General features: G+C 41.6%; 1 protein-coding gene and 1 long non-coding RNA gene across 3 annotated transcripts in view; one reads left to right on the top strand and one right to left on the bottom strand.

Moving 5' to 3' along the window:
• Positions 1–12,366, top strand: part of RET (ret proto-oncogene) — an 88,054-nt gene extending 75,688 nt beyond the window's left edge. For both annotated transcript variants that reach the window (XM_035138105.2, XM_035138104.2), the window contains exons 17-20: positions 3,691–3,828; positions 5,400–5,499; positions 9,394–9,541; positions 11,385–12,366. In XM_035138105.2, the coding sequence (XP_034993996.2) occupies positions 3,691–3,828; positions 5,400–5,499; positions 9,394–9,541; positions 11,385–11,542 (544 nt within the window). In that variant the 3' untranslated portion in view covers positions 11,543–12,366. The remainder of the gene's footprint in view (positions 1–3,690; positions 3,829–5,399; positions 5,500–9,393; positions 9,542–11,384) is intronic.
• On the bottom strand, positions 559–20,412 carry LOC132592176 (uncharacterized). Its single transcript, XR_009557636.1, has 3 exons — positions 20,274–20,412; positions 1,651–1,727; positions 559–849 (listed from the first exon to the last, which is right to left on the bottom strand). It is a non-coding gene; the product is annotated as an uncharacterized LOC132592176 (long non-coding RNA).
• Between the last annotated feature and the right edge of the window lie 9 nt (positions 20,413–20,421).

Genomic DNA, 20,421 nt, shown 5'->3' with positions numbered 1-20,421 from the left:
ACACATTTGCTGTAACACTGGACAATATAAGGTGAAATGGATTTCTGTAATCTGGACAAGGCTGAATTTCCCTAGAATCAGAACCCCTCCAACCCAGGGATGGGCAACCTTTTTTCTGTCAAGGGCAGTATTCATAGAATTGTGGAGTTGGAAGGGACCACCAGGGTCATCTAGTCCAACCCCCTGCAATGCAGGAATCTTTTGCATAATGTGGGGCTCGAACCCATGAACCTGAGATTAAGAATCTCATTCTGTACTGACTGAACTATCCCATGCCTGAGGGCAATCTGTCAAGGCTGCATCCCCATAGTAGGCAGGGATAGAGCCAAAAGTGGGCACAGCCACCTATTTTCTCTTTGTCCAGCACCCTGTTTTCTTTCCCCTCCCCCACCAAATGAGCTGCTAGCAGAGGGACAGGTCACTCTTGTCACAACACTGTAATGATGAAGGGGGGGGGACCTTTAATCACTTGATGCCACAGCATAATCCTTAGATTGCATGATAGTTCCACCCTTGAACCTACAGTCCATTGTAGTGCATTGTCTCTGACACCCAGCTCCCCAGCGTGCTATTTTGCCCTGCAAAGAATTCCAGCTCATCAGATTTCATACACAACCAGTAACCTCTATCTTTAATGTTTGCAAAAAGTGGAGGATCTGAGGACATACATAGCTCTTGGTGGAAGAAGCCTGAGCCATGGCACTTTCTCTCTTTCGTGCCGTTATGAAGCACAGAGGCTTTCTTGAATGCAAGCTGGTGAATTTACCCTTCAGAAATCATGCGGTTTGTCCATTTTCCCTTTGCTGGCATTCCTGTTTTCTCTCTCCTTGCCTCAGTAATGTTCGGTATCTGTGAAATAAAATAGACTCCGTCTGAGAAATTGTGGTTTCTTTAGTATGAGGTCACATTCCCAGGATGCTAGGTGTCGGGATTTGTGTGCACAGATGGGGCCCTCGGAATGCAGTTTGAAGAATTGTGCTGGGTTCTGGGCATAGAGAATTCTTTTGTACTTAGCAATCTTTTTGCTCATATTCCAGTGACCAGAAGAAGTAACCGCAGAATGCTGGGAAATAGCCAGCTTGAACCATACGGGGGGGGGGGGGGGACGACTTTCCACCAGCTAATGAGGGGAGCTTTACAAATACAATCTGGCTATTTAACATGTATTCTGCTGGTGACACTACTTTGTGCAAGTGTTGATTCAAGTCCATGTCTCTCAGCATGATTCATGCTAAGCCACTGAGGAACGGTGTTTTGGCGATGTGCACTGATCAGTTATTTAGAACTATAGGTGGCCAACATTCATTTAGTGCTAAACATCCCTGCAAATCAGTCACCTGAATTTATCAATGTGTTTGTGACCCTTCTGTGGAACCTTCAACTGCAGAAGCATGGAAGGGCAGCATCTCCTCCATGTGAACTGGAAACTGGGGGGGGGGGACTATGTTGGTCTGATAATGTCAATACAACTCTTATGCCTCAGTTATCTGATTGAAGTGTGCTATTTAGCAGAATAGGTTTAAGGCAAACATAAAGCGTAATAAAGCGCAAGTTACACAGGGCTGGGGAACCTTTAGCCTTTGGGCCAAATTTGGCCTGCCAGGCCTTCCAAGTTTGTCCACCAGACCATTTCCCTAAATCCACACTTACTTGCCCTACACCTGATGTCCCATGTGAAGTCCGTTGTGGGGAAGGTAGAGATGTGGTTGGATCAGCTGTATGTGCACCTGAAACCAGAAGATAGCAAGAATGAATCAATGGTACACATCAGTCCTGCTTGGTCAATGTCTACCGCCCGCCCCTGGCTAACTTTATATAGGTGGGCAGGCCATTATGATGTCCGATGATTGACAACTGGGGGATCCTGGGTGACAGCAGCATAAAATGGTGAGGGACATGGGGAGTGGCAGATCTTCAACGAAAAACAAAACAAAATGCAATAAATAAATTGAGCAGGAGCTTGGAATAGGTATAGGTTAACTAACTAACTAACTAACTAACTAACTAACTAACTAACTAACTAACTAACATGACCTATAAGGACCCCTCCAATGCTATAACTAATTCTGTGGCAAACTGTTTTTACAGAAACAAGGGAGAACCTTAGAAATAAAATCCAAATTGCTGTAAACCCTGTTTGGCATCGTCATAGAGAGAATGATAAAACTGTGTGGAAGAGGCACAGATTCAAATAAAAGGCATATAAAGGGAACAGATGGACTTCAAAAACATTGTGAAATGTTATCTGACTTAATCAATTAAACCAAACATCAAGGAAGTTGCAGAAAGTTTCTTTCCATGCTAATAATTATGGTCTGGTTAAGAAAAGAATGTTAAAAAAAATCATATGACCAAATGAGGCAAGCAGTTCAGTTATGCAACCATTTTTGCAAGCCAGTTCCTTACTGAAGTAATTTCTTAAAATTTATGAAGCAGAATGATAGCTGCTCCAAGAGAAAAAGGTTTCAGTTGCCAAAAATTTCAGGAGGAACCCCATCCTAGTGAGTTTAACACAGCTTGTGACTGCAAAACTGAAGAGTGATGGAAAAAGTCCCAGCCACTTAGAACACATTCAATCTCATACAGCTCATTAGGAAAATGCACTGTTAATCACTTTGGTTACAGGGTAGTCACTTCCACCTTACAAAAGAAGAAGAATAAAGAGATTACAAGTTTGCCTAAATTTTGCATATGCTAATAGATACATACATCTATATGTATAGATTAAAATTTATAAATAATGCCTATACCTTAAATGGAAATACAGTGGAACCTCTGTTTTCAAATGCTTCGGAAGTCAAACTTTTCAGCTTTCAAACGCCGACAACCCGGAAGCGAATGCTTCCATTTTCGAACGCACCTCAGAAGCCGAACGGCTTCCAAGGTGTATTTTCCGAATGGATTCTGAGGACCGTCCATTGAGCCTCGGTTGTCAAACGTTGCGGAAGTTGAACGGTGTTCCGGAATAGATTACATTCGACAACTGAGGTTCCACTGTACAGTACCTCTCACCATTGTGGGGAATACTGTGGCCAAGTGATTTGTGTGCCTGATCTGTTTGCTGCCCAGGTGCTGACTGTTGAGGGACAACTTCAAGGTGCCCCTCCTTTTAATTAGACATAAGGGGAATAGCCGTGTTTCCCTTTCTCTGGAATTTGTTTTGTGACTAGGATTGTTAAGCCGAGTCATTTGAGAGCTAAAATGAAGCTTTTCTTTTTTAAAGTTAAATGCGCAATTGCAGTGTGCAGTTCAGCGAAGTTGCAACAGAACATTGGGTTGTACCCATCATTAGTCATACGTAGAGTAGACCCATTGAAATTAATGCACATGAGTAACTTGGGTATATTCTGAGTAAAACTTAGTTGTATACAACCCCATAGGTTTTGCAGTGTGAAACCGAATTCTAGAAAACTATCAGCTTCATCAGATATGTAGATTTAGTTTCACCAGTGCAAAACTGATGTGCAGTATGGAGGCTGCAGTAAACTTCAGTGTAAGCCTATTACCCTAATGCAGGCATCCCCAAACTGTGGCCCTCCAGATGTTCTGGCCTACAACTCCCATGATCCCTAGTTAACAGGACCAGTGGTCGGGGAAGATGGGAATTGTAGTCCAAAACATCTGGAGGGCCACAGTTTGGGGATGCCTGCCCTAATGCTTCCAGTAAATATTCCTTTCTTTTCTTCACAGGTGGTCATTTGGAGTTCTGCTGTGGGAGATAGTCACTCTGGGAGGTAACCCCTATCCAGGTATTGCTCCTGAGAGACTATTTAACCTCTTAAAAACAGGCTATAGAATGGAGAAGCCAGAAAACTGCAGTGAAGAAATGTAAGTAGCATCAAGCTGCCAGCGTTGCTAATCAAAGAGATTCCATTAGTTGATTATACCAATAAAATATTATGATCAGCTGCTCTGATTTAGGTCTTTTCCAGAGAGAAGGTCTTGAAGATGTAGCTTGAGTGAGTTTAAAAAACAAAGAGGAGGTGTCACACCTTGCCATCATAATGAAATGTGAAGCAATGAACTCAGACATAAAACTGACATATAAATAGACCAAAAATATGAGCTCAAGCTAGGTGAAAAATGTATTCACTGATGCATTTGGGGGAGGCAGGATAATATACCCATCAGACAATTAATAACAGAATTTGAGAATACCCAAAAACTCTTGCCTCAGATCAACACACCCATGGCAGGATAGGCTGTTCATATGCAACCATCATTTTTCCAATTATACAAGGGTGTGATTCTATGGTTAAGACATGGCTGAGTCATTCAAATGGTACACCAGCTACATAGGAGCTGCTTGTGGAAAAGGCAGCACCCGCGCCACTATAGAGCATTTAAAGGACACCAATGACTGCGAGTAAGTTTGTTTCTTCATTCGCTTACACAATGGCTTAGTTTTTGGCTCAGACAAACCTGCTTTAACTTGCAGGCTGAAAGGAAGGCAGCTTACAAAGGATATTATTATTATTATTATTATTATTATTATTATTATTATTATTATTATGCCACTACCAATAACATTGGATCCAAAAGCAATTTAACTATAAATGGCTTGCTTGTTATCTTCCTGGCTGTTCCAGACAGCCATCTCTCCGTGCAGTTCCTGTTTCCCCCTCAGTACTGGGGAAAGGCAGTAGCCAGCTTTGCGTGGATTCTTCACTTTTTAAAAACAAAAAACAATGAAGATCGCACAATGATAAAATTGAATTCTGCAGTCTGTATAAATTAGATGTCCCAATAGCACCCTGCTTCTGCCTGCTTGCCACTTCCTTGTTGGTCACTACATGATTTGAGTAGAAGCAACTTGTTTATACAAGTTGGCCAAGGGTTTTGTGTAGAGGAGGATGATTTATTTATTTTTTGACCTAGAGAGTCACATTCCCTTGTGTGGCTAACCTTCTGAGGGGTGGGCAATGTCACAGTAGTGGAAACTTACCTGAAATTCTTCCTCCCACACACGTCTACACACATACAGCAGTTGGGTAATGGAGGGTTTTTCAAGCTTAATTGCTTAGCGAGGGTATGATCTTAATGGAGAGCACAGTCAGTAAGGAGTGAAGAGTTAATATTTCTCTCCATTGTTGCAGTCTCCATAAAAATACCGTCCCCCTGAAGGGCGGTTAAATTTTTTCAAAACACTTCCATTTTCACCAGTGGTAACTTAAAAAAAACCCAACCTAACTCCTGGATTGAGGTCAGATACGGAGGGAAGACCCCACAGGTTGCATTCAGCCCATGGGGTGGAGGTTTCCCTTCCTTGGTGTAGACACTTTGATTACTCTGGCACTGTTACCACTGCTAAATGTTTGGGTCCATTTGTGCATGTGAAGCATCTCAACAAAGTATTTGTATTAATCAACATAACACTCTCTTTATGTGTCTTCCTGAAGGTACAATCTGATGCTTCGCTGCTGGAAACAAGAACCAGATAAGAGGTCGACATTTGCTGAGATCAGCAAAGAATTAGAGAAAATGATGGTAAAGAGTAGGGTAAGTGCCTTTCAGGCTTTATCACTGTGCATGATGGAAAGTTGGAAAGATTTTCCAGTGCAAGGATTTACATACCGGTAATTGGTAAGACATTGTCCATTTTTCACCATTCATCTTTGAAAAGAATGAGATGAAATAAGAGTCCAAATGGGGGATATTTGAAATTGGGAAGGCCTACCTAATGAGAGGAGGTTGATGGTTCAGAGGAAGGGATGCAATTGCATATCACAAAAAGCTTTTTCTCGTGGCTGATTACATTTCTTATATACACCAGCAAACCTTAATGTGCGAAAAGGCACTTTATATTCACTCGGTGTTAAACTTTTATGTTCCTTTGACCCAAGACACCACTAACTTACCTGTTTGCAGCAACATATGATTGCAACAAACAGGTGTTTTGAGAACACATGCTGCATTCACCAGAGACAAGATTACCTGGGTTCCCCTCTTAAATGGCCATTTCATAGCTGCCAAGTTTTCCCTTTTCTCGTGAGGAAGCCTATTCAGCATAAGGGAAAATCCCTTAAAAAAAGGGATAACTTGGCAGCTATGGGCCATTTATGCGGCAAGCCCAGGTTATTTGCACATAATTTGTGAGACAGACCCAAGTCGCTTATCATGGAAGCAAAATGCTACAACAATTTTCTTTGTCTGGTGCATAGCTGTCAAGTTCTCCCCCCCCTTTTTTTTTAGGGGAAATTCCCTTATGCTGAATAGGCTTCCTCACAAGAAAAGGGAAAACTTGACAACTATGGTCTAGTTGTAAAAGCTAAATAAATAAATAAATGAGTAGCTGAAGATCAGACTCCTGTAAAGAAGTAACTGGCTCATACCAGCATTCAGGTTTCAAGTCACTTGCTTTTTTAAGTGATGTACCCCTCATTTGAACAAAGTGTTGGAAGTTTATGGGCTGCGTTAAGGTACCCTTCCCCCAGGAAGCTTTGGTGCCTTTCAAACTGTTTCTTCTGGCAGCTGCTGCTCACAGCCAGCTCCAGTTCTTTATAAGGCCTTGTGATCTCTTCCTTCACCCCCCAATCAGAAGTAGATGTGGGTGGGCTTTGGCTGAGTGGTACTCCTTGACAAACAGAGCTAACTGTGAGCAGCAGCAGCTGCTGGAGAAAAGTTTTTCAAGCCACAGAAGCCCCATTAGAAGCTTGGAATTTGACCAAGGAAGAAGAGGAGCAGATTCCTGCCCACCTCATTTCCTTCTAGTTGAAGGGGAGAGGTAGAAAACTGCATTTGCATGTAAGAAATCTGTGCAGAATTATACCCACCTCAATGACTGCTCCCATCAGATTAGATATTATACCTTTATGAAATATATGTTAGTTTTTGCTGATCATTGCCCAAAAGTTTTCCTTTAAGGCTTTTCCTATCAGGCTGCAGCCCTAGCTTCACTTAGCTGAGGGAATTGGGCTGTCATTCATTCATGTAAAACAAAAATACCTATTTCTCATTAAGTAGAGAGTAACAGATCATTTTACAACAGATCATTTAAGTGTAGATAGATGCAAAATGTCAAAATCCAGAGGTAAGTTAGTGCAACAGACAAAAAGTAAGTTTTGTTATGTTTGTGTTTTGTTTTGTTTTTCCTGGAATCCCCAAAGTGGCTCACAAAATTAATCAAAAATACTGTTCTGTGAAAAAACATTTTAAAACAAAAGTCTGGATAAAACACAAACTTTCTTCTTAAAAGGGTAGTATAAAAGGCCAAGCACAGCCAGGCTTGGTTACTTGATTTCTAAGAGTCCTTTTAAAGTCATTTCCAAAATGGCATTGAAAAACAGGTTTAGGAAGACACACCCCTCTTGCCAGCTTGGAGTAGCTTCATCTAGTCCATATGTGCTTTGTCCAAATATTCGCTAAATGAACCTTCCCCTCCCCAAATCCAAACCCTACAGGACTGGCAAAGTGTAAGTATCTCCCCACTCCTTGGCGAGTAAACTAATCAAAACTCTGCACGATGGTAAGATGCTGGGCTTGAGAAAAATTGCTCAGGTAAGCTTGTGGTAATAAGTACTAGCATTTCATGGGAAAATACATGGCCAAAGGAAAAGGTCTGGCAAGCTGCTGCGTATGATGGACAAGAGGTACCCATAAAATAGACCCTGCTGACTTTCCAAACTGGAGTTTCAAGCTTTTTAAGATAAAGAAACTAGAATGTCAGGCTGACCAAACCTTAACTATCAGGACATCTGGTTCATCACGCTCTGCAGCAACAAATAGCTATTTGCATACTTGATAAGTGTAGTTAATGTGTTCATGGGGGAAAGATGACTCTGTCTCTCAGAACAGTTTATAGTTGTAAATACACACCCACTACTCAAAGACACAGTTTTCCAGGAAGGGCAATACTATGCCATGAGTAGGGAGTTGGACCTAACAATGCACATTCCAGATATTCATAAGGAATAATGGGATTTTAAGAAATCCAAATGATTCAAAAAGCAAAGCTTCACAATTCAAGGAAGTCCATTCCAGAGTAATCAACACAAAAGTAATGTTTGTGATTTTTTCAATGAAAGGGAAAAAGTAGACAAGGGGCTTGGATCGATCAGGAAAACTACTTGTGCTGTGGACCCTTGCTAGCAGGGAGGGGACAGCTGACTGGGCCAGGGAGGTGATTAATGCCTTCTTGCAAGAGGGAGTGGTCCCTGCCCGCTTGCAGGGGGCACTGGGAAAACCACTTCTCACTGGCTGCCAATGCAAAGTGTTGATTTTGACCTATAAAGCCTTAAACTGCTCAGGAGCTCAATACTTCAAAGGCCGCCTCTCCCCATATGAACCGACCCAGACCCTGCAATTACCAGAGGTCCTTCTTTGCATGCCTCCACAAGAGGTCCAGAGGGTGGCAACATGAGAATGGGTCTTTTCTGCCGGGGGGGGGGGGCGTGTCTCCCCATTTGTAGAATGCTCTCCCCAGGGATGCTTCCTGGCTCCTTTGTTACATATTGTTAGGTGCCAGGGAAAAAACATTCCTCTTCTCCCAGGCCTTTGGCTGATTCAACAAACTATAGCTTTGAAACTGGGGTGGGTGGGGTATTGTTTTTGTTTGTTAGAATGTTATATATTTTGTGATTTTTATATTGTATACTGCCCTGTGATCCTCAGATGAAAGGTAGTATACAAATTTTTATAAATAAGGTGATGATGATGATGATGATAAAGTATTCCTCTCCCCAAATATGGTAGTCAGGTAGACCTTGTCTCATGAAGTCATCTGATGGAGCAGACCAAAAGTCTGATTTCAACAGTGGCTAACCGGATTCCTCCTGGAAGCTTATAAGCATGTAATTAAGGCAACAATCTTCTTTTGTGGTCCTATTCTAAATAATTACTATTAGAACTTTACTGTATCACTTACACCACCTCACCTAGCATCTTATGTCCAGCTGTGTCTGTTTCTGAAGTTTCACAGAAAAGGGGGGTGTTACCCTTTCCTAGGGGGCTGGAATCTTCCTGATTCCAGCAGTCCCTTCCCAACGTACCAGATTCATCAAATAAGTCCAGTGCTTCTGAAATGGTTCCTGATTGCTCAGAGGAGCTTCTGTGCCATGCTGATAATCATACTCTCAACGCTTCTGCTATCCTGGAAGAAGCACAACATTTTCCAAGTCTGCCTGCCAGACTCACTATGTTAACTTGCTGGCAAAGTACAGCGCTCATGGGGAGCCGTAATTGAGCATATGTCTAAAGAAGCATGTCTAGTGTTACTCCAAACAAATGTGTTGCCAAGGATACCATTCTTGCAGAAAGCAGGTTGGTGATGATCTCATCCATACTGAGCCTTTAATGTTCAGTTTAAATGGTGAGAAATGTGGATAGAAATGATAGCCAAAGAGCTGCACTCTCAACCAACACTAATCCCTTCTCTCTTTTTAAAAATCTGTTTAGGACTACTTAGACCTTGCAGCTTCCACCCCATCCGACTCCTTGCTATATGATGATGGACTCTCAGAAGAGGAGACACCCCTCGTGGATTGTAATAATGCTCCCCTCCCTCGAACCCTCCCTTCCACATGGATTGAAAACAAACTCTATGGTAGAATTTCACATGCATTTACTAGATTCTAGCAACACACACACCCAAAGTGATTTTCTTCTGCACTGTCCTCACACTCTCTGTAATATCCTTTAGAGCGTTATTTGTCTGAATGAAATCAGTCAAACTTTGCTTGGCAAGTCTTTCTTTTCCTTTCATTTGTCACTGTCAAAACTCTGCATTAGGTTCTTACTTTAGCCGGTTCTGCAGCTGTGTTTAATTTATTTTTTAAAGAAAAAGGATGTGAAAACGTGCAACTTTACTAAATATATATTGTATAATAAAGAAAAACTAATTCCTAGATCAGGGAAGTACTCTCAGGGGAAGTTTAAAAAAAATGCTAGCAAATATTCAATTAAAACTTTACTTTTCTGTATCCATGGAATTGAGAGCACTTCAAGTGCATCATTTAATATGGCATCTCTAACTTTAGGTAACTTATTATTATTATTACTACTTGAAGATTTTTATTCCCCCCCTTCCCCTCACAGTTCACTGTTAAGAGTCCATTGCATAATGGTTCTTGTTTTTATTCTGATGGATTCCTGAATTTCAAATGTTGCCCGTATATTTTAAGTTCCCAGTCAGCCGTGGCTGCTTACTAAGTAGTGGAATTTAGGGTGGGGGCAGAGAAGGGAAGTCTGAAAGAGTCAGCTTACAATGCAGGGAAGTCAGTAGAGCAAGTACAGCTGTGTGTTTCATTGGAAGCTGAATTGGTGAGGACCACATGAAAGCAACCTCTTCTGTTTTCACATGCTTTTGGTTTCTCATGAAAATGTCAACATCTAAGCCATGTTTTGAATGTTGTCGCAAGTGTCTTAAAAGGAATGTGCTTTAATATTGTGGTGGTGAGATGGACAGTAAAGATGGTTCTTGCCAAAACTCCTACATTTTTTGTCTTGTAATTAAATGCTCTACATGCCATTTAATGCTTTCAAATTGCTTTAATTCAAGCCATGTGGCTTTCCCCTTTTGCCCTTTTTTATTTATTTGTCAGCACCGAAGTACTGATTTGGAGCCTAATTTTGGAGCCCCCCTTCTTCAATTCATAGTTAGACTCTTAAATTAATGGGCATGTTTTTAAGATGGCTTATGTACCAGGCTAACCTTTCTGAAGTCAATGAGTTATTTGAATGCCCCTTGAATAGTCTAGAGTAGACCATAGTTGTTATATTCAGGTTCCAAAAGAAATACTTGAATTAGAGATTTATTTGTGTCTTAGACTTCAAGGCATACTTGCAAGGAGTAGTCCTGCCCTCCCCGCCTCCCCCACAAACTAAACAGAAACAGTGATTCAGGAAGAAGAGCGAGAATCAAATTTGAGACATTCACTGGCCCCATGGAAGCTGTTCCAGGGCCTATTTAAAAATATATGCTTATGTACATACATCCTATTGACTTCAATGGGATGAATGTTTTAGGAGTGAAACATGCATGCTAGGTATTTAAACTTGTCAGAATTGAAGACTATGTAGGCTTACTACTGCTTTGAGCACTTTATTTACCACAGGAATACTCCATTGCAATAACCAATCTGCTGTATTCCCATGAAGATACAACAATGTGAGAACCAAAGACCTATCAGGAGCTTGTACTGGGATATATATCAGGAGAGCACTTTATTTTTCATTGTTTTGGCCTTCACTGCAACCTGTGCTTCAGTGCCTTTCAAACAGTTATCTGTTTTGTTTGTTTGTTTTCTTTCTTTCTTTTTTGTGTGGTGGTGGGGATATTTTGTAATTTGGATTGCAATTGTTTAAGGGAGTTTTGCCAAGGGCCTTACTGTCTGCACATGAAGTTTTGGTTCTTCAGTGCAGAAAAAATTATCTGTTTTCATTTTTAGGCATGTCATACCCGAACTGGCCTGAGGAGAGCCCCGTTCCACTCACAAGATGCGATGGCCCTAAGTCTGTGTTTTCAAGATATGCAAATGATAGTGTATATGCTAACTGGATGGTTTCACCCTCAGCGGCAAAATTTATGGACAAGTTTGATAGTTAACAGTTTCTTGGTTAAAAAAAAAAAGGTAATGGACTCAGGAGGGGAGCAAATGTCCAAAGAACGGCCTTCCCTTTGGCTCATTCTTTGCATAGTAACAACTGGTTGAAGCTACAGGAACATCTAGAATGGGAAACGTTCCCCTTACTTTTGGGTAGTACCTAAAGTGTCTTCTCTCTCGTGTGATGAATACTACAATTGACTCCCTACCCCCCTTTTAAAGTTGTATCAAACTGGGTCACATGATAGTTTCAATTCCTCCATTGGTTTCTGCCATTCTCCAAGCAGACCATTTTGGTAGCTGTGTTTTACGCAGTAGGACCTTCCTACTTAACAATGTTCAGGGCAAAGACCCAGTTCTGGAATGGATATGAAGGGGGTGGGGGCAGGGGAGGAACACTGTTATTTCACTATATAAACTGCTATCTCTATGGTCATTGCTAAGAAAAAGCAAACTGATCCAAGCATGAAGCACAAATTATAAGATGGGAACAATCTTCTCTTTTAAAAAAATAATAATTCCTGAGTTTGCTGTAGTTACCATGTTGTTGGCAGTAACAAATCCTGAGTTAATGGGGTTTGGGGACCAAGACATTGAATGATTCTAGTCAGTGCTGAGATTCAACTTTTCAAGTCTTGGAACCCTATAGAAATATATTGTTCCATCTTAATGGGAAAGGAGGTTTTTGTTGAAAAATCAGGGTTAAACTATTCTTAACTTTAGCACAATGGAAAGTTTTTGATACCAGATATACTTTGATAGACTTGACCTACAGAGTACCCACCTGACACAACTTTTTTCTTTACATCCATTTTACTGATGCCTCAAAATGTTTTGAAATGAGCTAAAGCCAAGGAACCTGGTTAGCAGACATGCCCAGAGGGTTTTTGTCCTTTCGGCTCAAAACTCTCTTGATTTCTGCAACCCCATTGCACAACCATATGGGACAATGCAGACACAGCACTGGTTCCGTTAAGAATGGTTGATACACTGGGAGTCAGGCTTAGAATTGTGCACAGTCTCCCTCCCCCTTAATTGCATTTACATGGTTTGGATCACCAATGTTCACCATGGTTAATGTTAAACAGGGTTCCCCATATCCCAGGATTTGAATCCCTCTTCAAACATCTTTCAGACCATGGCAAAAATGGGAATCCTGGTTAGCCACAGTTAATGTTGGTGCTGACAAACTGGTTGTGGTGAAGGAGAAACAGCCTGCAAAAGAAAGCACACCTTCCCAAGGCCAGTTCCTTGTTACAACAGGTAACAGGGACCTCCTCTTGCATCAGCCCCTGGAGAACTTTTTATTTACACAACTCACTTATTTTCTTGTGAATCATGTGCAGACAAAACTTTTTATTCAATGTAGTCTTTACTCTTTTTTTCTTTTTTTCTTTTTCTGTCCATATGGCTAATATGTCTAAGGATTTGGTTTTTGGTTTTTTGAGAGTAAAGCTAATAATTGATGTGATGTTTTAACTTTAGTGTGGTGTTTTGGAAGATAATCTTGCTCCTGCAGAGGTTAGATAAAATGGTTGATACACACGGCATTATGTTACTGTATTTTGTTTGTAACTTCATAATGTTAAGGAAGGGGAATGCTGGAATGTTAACTCAATGTGTTTATCCTTTTTGGATACTCTTGCATAATCAAAAAATTATACCAAAGTATTGCTTCTGCCTCTTGGGTTTCAGCTATGTAATTCTGTGTGTCTCTTTTACATGTCCCATATTCCAGAAATCAATGAGTCAGATTGCCAAAAACTGTAACCACTCTTTTAATGCAAGAGGTCTGAACACCTCAACAGGATAACATTGTTTGAAAATAAGCCTGTTCCCATACAAAGGGACAGGTTGAAGTTATTGTTCTGTAAGCTAACTACGCTAGACACTGTGTTTACAATAAAAGATAACTGCCTACAGAGATGTGAAACAGCCCTGATTATACTGTAACAAGCAATCATCTCAAATAATAAAAATGTAAATGTCATAGGCTTGCTACTTCATTGTTGTTGAGAAGAATTATTTGTGAGGACTCAAAGCCACAGTGGGTACTGCTGGTGTTTGTCAACACCTAACAAGTCAAAGGAAGGAAGGACAGACAGACAGTGGTGCAACCCACCCCTAGTTCAGACAGTCGCTCCAGAAGGATACCATGGTCGATGGTATCAAAACCACTGAGAAGTTGAGAAGAATTAGTAGGGACATGTTCCCCTTGTGTCTCCCTTGACAGAGGTCATCATACAGAGAAACCAAACAGTATCCGTGCCCAAACCCCAATTGAAATGAGCTTTCCCTATTTTAAAACCAACCAACAAGAAGAGAGTTTGGGCATTGAAGCTTCAGCCCTGAGAATTTATTTGGGAATGAGTTCTATTAAACTGGGCAATTGGGACAGATTAGGGATTCTGCTGGTTTACCACCCACCTCGCTGTCCAGCAATCTGCCTGCCTTAGCTGAAAGAGCCGGCCTGAGAGGCGGTGTTGAGGACTCCCAGACTGCTGGTTCTGGGAGACTTCAGCATCCATGCCGAGGCAGCTGGAAGTGGGGTGGCAGAAAAAAAGGTCCTCCTTTCCTTCCACTCTGCAGTTTTAATCTGAAATCTTAAACGCAGTACTATAGCAGCAGAACAACCCCCATCATTCTTCGCTAGCAGGACCAGTGGTCAGGGATGATGGGAACTGTAGTCCAAAAACAGCTGGAGAGACCAACTTTGTGAAACTCTGGTCTAGACTCTAGAGCTTGAAAGGAAAATAAAATCCTAAACTTTGACTGTGTATGGGCATGTGTAAGAGAGAAACATCCCTGAGATGGTGCACCTAACCACCAGCAATAGAACTATAAATAAAAAACCAGGCAGGTCTCCCCCCCCCCACCTTTACATGTGAGACTAGTCTCTTCAAAAGAGGACGAGGAAGTAAATTGAGCCCTTTGATCTAGCACTACCGAACACAAGGCAGGGAGAACATTCCCAGAATATCCTGGAATTGAAATCCAATGATAAGATGAAAGCAGAATAATCAAAGTAGCATAAGAACACAAAATAGTGAAAGTATGGCAAATAAAGAGGTGAAAGTGTCAGACAAGCCTCTCTAGTGAGAGTGTGGTGCAAACAGGGCTGCACCACTGACAAATGACTTCTTCCCAAGGTGCTAACAGCCTGAATATGTTTTATTCAGAATAATGGCTCCTTTAAGAGAAGTAGCACTATTATGCAATGGGAAAGCTAAAAACGTCTTCTGTCAGTAGGATGGCACAACTGAACAGGCCTTCTCTCCAGTGACAGTTGCCTCATCTTAAATGGCACTGGCACATCTAGGAGTGCACTAAAAAAATATATGCATGCGCAGGTTGGTTGATGTGGAGGAGGAAGTCCCCTAGGTATCATCATCCCAATCTAGACAGCAGTAAAGCATATACACCCTTCTGCAAATTAATTGAAACAAACAATGTACCGTAGTTTATTGTACAAAACTCACATATAGATGTACAAAACTCACATATACGCACATTAGTAATGGATATGGCCTCCGCTATTTTTAAGCAGCATTTGAACACGGTTTGGCATGTTTCCAACAGTCACTGTTGATTTTCGGATCCCTGTACCACACTTGAATCAGCACCTGAATGAGCTGCTCCATGGTCGTACAGTCTACCACAGAGGCAACTTTTGCATCTAGCCCACAAATTCTCAATGGGATTTACATCCGGGGAATTCCCTGGCCAATCAAGTACCTGTATTTGCTGCTATGTCATGAATTTCTTCACCACTTTCTATGTGTGACAGAGGGCTAGGTCCTGCTGCAATATCCCAGTACCGCCAGGATACCTCCTTTTCAGCTCTGGAATAACTCTTTTGTAGAACCTCAATATATTGTGGCGAGCGCGTCATTCCTTCTATTGGCTGCAGGCCTCCAACACCATAATGATCAACTGACTTTTCGTGTTTGAGTACAAGATTACGAGTAAGATAGAAAACATGTTTTGTTTCAATTAATTTGCAGAAGGGTGCACAGTGCAGCAAAATAGCTTTCTAGAGGAAGCATGTTGCAACAGATGATTTACAAACGAGCCCCATCTGTCCGAGTGCTTATCTGCTCCCTTGTGCTCAACTTTCATATTTGTATATAAAACATCATAACTGTCCACTACACCTTCATCACAAGGAATCGGAGCTAGTAAAAAAAGTGCTCATGGACATCCAGCTACACAGGGAAATGGGGAGTGCAAAACAATGCCAAGCATACTACAGGGAAAGGGTGGGGGGAACTAGCACCTCCCCCTGACTTATTTGATCTGCGCAGGTGGTGGTGTGTGGGTGGGTGCTTCTGAACCTGAAGGATGCAAGCCTTGTGCAGCCTATTTCATTATAATCATACACGACATACTAGTCTTCAACAATATTTGTATTTTTTAAAAAAAGAAACAACATCATGCAGCATCAAATTCCAGATGGGGATCTATGACATAACAGCTCAGGAATTTGTAAAGTGTATTGAAACAGATTCCATGAACATTTTCAAAATTATTACTTGCACATTTTGGCTTTGCCGATCATGACTAATTTACAACAATAAAAGCAGCATCACATGGGGATCATTGCTGGAGTTATTCTACCATTAAGGTCTGAACCATGGAATTTTGTAAAAGGCCCCTCTGGCAAATCAAGCTAATGACTTTCTGACAGCTTCCAAAAAGCTGAGCACAATCTATGCTGCCTCGGAAATACTTCTTTACTAAAAGCACTGCTTTTTGAGAGTTGAATCTTCTTCTTCACTTATTTTTCAGTTTACTACCAGGTATCTGTTCCTACCTCCACTTTGCATTTACTGTTCTCCCATTTGTTATCTTTTAGGATGCAAAAAGCCTCTTTTAGTAATGTATCATCATCTCCTTTCCACTGTATCATAAAAACAAAAAATGCCAATAGACTGAACTAGTACACCTCTATTCTGAATACGTATCTCTTTCATAGTTCCAGTAACAATTGAAAGAGATGGAATCATTTCCATTTTTTTAATTAAAAAAAAACAGCTGATCTTAATTGGTAGGGCCCAATACTGGAAGCTGTTACATTTGCAAATAAGATGATCAAGGCGGGGTTCAATGAAGACAACACGGGTGTAAATCACAAAATGTGGCATTGTTCTTAAATGGGGAAACTTTGCATTTCCTTGGTGTAACAGCATGAGGCAGATCCCACTATCACAGTAACATTTAGCAGCAGCTGCTGTAGCATGATTAGAAATGTGCTTATTGTATGTAAGTGGATATAAAGACAAGTGTTATATTGCCATCCTTTGATACTACAGACCACTTCTGTGAGGAGGAGTGGGTCTGTAGAGATCTGTGATAGCAAGTGTCTCCCGAAACACTGCATTATCCTTCAGCCCTATCCAGGGGTAAATAATCGGTACCATTCTACATTATAAAATGAAATAATATCACTGGTACCAAACTGCAAGGGAAACAGCCCTACTAGAAAAGCTAAGCAACAAATTGAAACGAACACAGGGACAAACAAAGATGCCCTCACCCTAGTATGGCTCCCCTTTATTACATATACAGCCCCACAAAACAACAACATAACCCCCACCCCAACAGCATACAATTTGATATGGCTAATCTGACCCAACAAACACACACACTGGGCCCGTCCCACACAAAAAAACCCTCACCGCAATCAACTAAGTGCAACTAACCATGCTCTGGGCTCTCCAACCTCTCGTACTGCCAATAAAAGCAAACAAACAACCTATACTGTACTCACAATGCTGACACAAAAAACTATGAAAATATTGTAATAAAAGCAATAAAAATAAAATGAATTAACAATAAGCAAACTTTAAAAAGGTACCATCTTAGGGAAAGATGTCTCACTCTGCACCTAAGGCCAGAGTTCTCCCAAAGCAAAAAATTCTGGTGTACCTCTACTAATTCACTTACTGGTGTACCTCCACTAATTAGTGGTGTACCTCCACTAATTCACTATCTGCCAAGTGCCCCCCCCCAGTTCTGCCTGAGAAAATACACAGCCGGTAGTCACCCAGCAACCCTCCAGTGCATAGTTTCAAGCCAGGGCTCTGCTTAGCTTACAGGTGAGGGGTGGGATAGAGAGCAGACACTTAAGAGCTCTGCTTCATCATTCAGGAGTTAAATGAGGTTCCATTCCAACCACTGTCAAAACAATACCTGGATTGGTTTTTCTTCTTCTGGGGGCTCTCCCAGTTCCCTGCAATGCCCAGACTTACCCTCTACTTGCTGCCTGCTCTCCATTGTCATTTGATATTGGGTCCTGCAAGGATTGTTATGTGAGCGTTCATCCTGGTCAGACTACTAGGTTCTGGCTGGAAACAAAAGCTGATTTTCATAACCATCCTATAAGCTTCAGCTGTGCTAGCACAAATCTACATAATTCACTGTGATGCACCACAGCTGCCCTAAGGAGCTCGGTCCTTCCTTTACTTAAGGCCTCCAACACTATTACAGTAGTTTAAACAGGATCAAAAGTGGAAAGGGGAGTCTTCCACAGTGGCAAAGCCTAAAAAATAAAATAAAAAAATTGTCCAGTAGCACCTTAGAGACCAACTTAGTTTGTTCCGGGTATAAGCTTTTGTGTGCATGCATACGAAAGCTTTTACCCAGAACCAACTTAGTTGGTCTCTAAGGTGCTACTGGACAATTATTTATTTATTTTGACTGCGTCAGACCAACACGGCTACCTACCTGAATCTAGAACCAATTGCCTAGTTATTCACTTTGTCTCAAGGCCAGTAGGATCCTGAATTCAGGAGTAACTTATACCAGAAGGAATCTAGTCCTCTACTGTACCAGTTCTTCCAAACTTACATACATATATATACATATATATGTAACACTTCAGCACTTACTAGAAACTTTCACCTTTAACAGTCAAGAAGCTTGTGGGTACTAGCGTTGCAAGTTATACAAGGCAGGGTGTATATTTAGAAATCTAACTACAGTACTGTAAGAAGAAAATATAGGCTGTCACAAAATAAATTGTATAACACTAAAATTAAGCAACGTGTGTCAGAAGTCATACTCTAGACTGGTGTTACATCAAGAGTAGTTTCTCAAAGCTGTTGGAGTAGCTTTCTCAGTCTCGAATGAACTTTAACTCCAGCAGCCCTAAAGTCATTGCAAAGGAGGCTGAATATGGAGGAATCAGCCACAGTCCTCTTAAATTCCTTTTTATAGGAAGCCTGCCTAGTAACCTGAGAACGACATCATAAACTCTTAACTGTAAGCTAATGGCAGTTGTTCACTAAAGTTCACTAAAGTCCAGTTAGAACAAATATGGCAACTTTTGTCTAAGACAAAAGATGCTTCTTCTGGGTACTATGCGGAAAACAAATGGTCTTGTTCCGAAGACATAATTAAGAATATTTCCACTGGAGTCAAGACAATGCAGTTAGCCATTCACTATCTTTCTTCAGTCAGTTCATGTGACAGGAGACAGCCCTCCTGGTATCAGATCCTAAACCATTTAAACCAAGAACCAGCACCATGAATTGGACCCCCAAATAAAATGGAAACCAGTGCAGCTAATCAAGTACAAGGTATAAGAAGGTCAAATGACCATGGTCTTTCTACCACGTTTTGTGCCATCGACAGTTTGTGAACACCTTTGTTTTATTGATGCTGATCTACATAAGCCATCTTTCAAGGATTAGCCCTCCCATAGAGGCTCAAAACATATTTTTTAAAATGATAGTATCTTATAACATAATTATAAAGCCTAAAATCACACTATAACAGGCAGCCCCATGTAAAATGTATCATAGTACTCTGGCATAGGCCATGGGTGTGGCCAGGATTTATGTTGGGAGGGCAGGACTTTGGGGGGGGGGCAGAACCAAGCTATCTGCGACGCAATTGGTCAGTTAGTTATCTTTATTTATTTGATGGGGGCGGCTGCCCTGCCTGCACCCCCTTGGCTACACCCATGGCATGGGCCCGTGTCAGGCATAGGCAAACTCGGCCCTCCAGATGTTTTGGACTACAATTCCCATCATCCCTGACCACTGGTCCTGCTAGCTAGGGATCATAGGAGTTGTAGGACAAAACATCTGGAGGGCCGAGTTTGCCTATGCCTGGCCTATGTAACAATAGCAAGATCAGCTTCCTCCAAGAAAGACCACATATTGGCCTAGAATAGGGAACCAGGCAGAGGGCCTTTTCGGTAGTGGCACCCACCCTGTGGAATGCCCTCCCACTAGAGGTCAAAGATAACAACAACTACCAGACCTTTAGAAGGCATCTTACGGCAGCCGTGTTCAGGGAAGCTTTTAATGTCTGATGGATTTCTGTATTTTGATATTTTGTTGGAAGCCGCCCAGTTAAATGAGGTTCCAAGTCTTAGGAGCCAGGGTCCCTTCGGCCCCTGCAATAAAATATTTGAGGGAACTGGACCTCTCCCCCCAAAGTTGATTGCCATTGCCATTCAAATAGTGTGTGTGTGCTGCATCACATGATTGATCATGTGGGTGGGGCTTAAATCCCCCCCTATATTTTATATTCAAGTTGGCACACATGTTGGGAACTGTAGTTTGTTAAGGGTGCTTGGAATGTAAGTTCTGTGAGGGTGTAAGCAACACTTCCCTGGATGCTTTGGGGCAAGCCATGCACTTTAAGGGCATGGTGTGGACGCTACCAGAGTATGAGCTGCGATGCTGCCTTAATTACAAATCCTGTCTCAGCCATTTAACTTACCAGATGGCCTCTGACAAGCCACCGTATTTTCTGAGCGTCAGCCACGCATCTCCAATATGATAATGGGCGTAACAATACTGGCCTGCCTTACAAGGCCCGTTGCGTGGATTAACCGCCGTTATGTGGAACGTTTCCAACACTCGCCGGA

This window comes from Zootoca vivipara, chromosome 5 (assembly GCF_963506605.1).
Source record: "Zootoca vivipara chromosome 5, rZooViv1.1, whole genome shotgun sequence".
NCBI lineage: Eukaryota > Metazoa > Chordata > Lepidosauria > Squamata > Lacertidae > Zootoca > Zootoca vivipara.
This window is presented reverse-complemented; position numbering and strand designations above follow the sequence as displayed.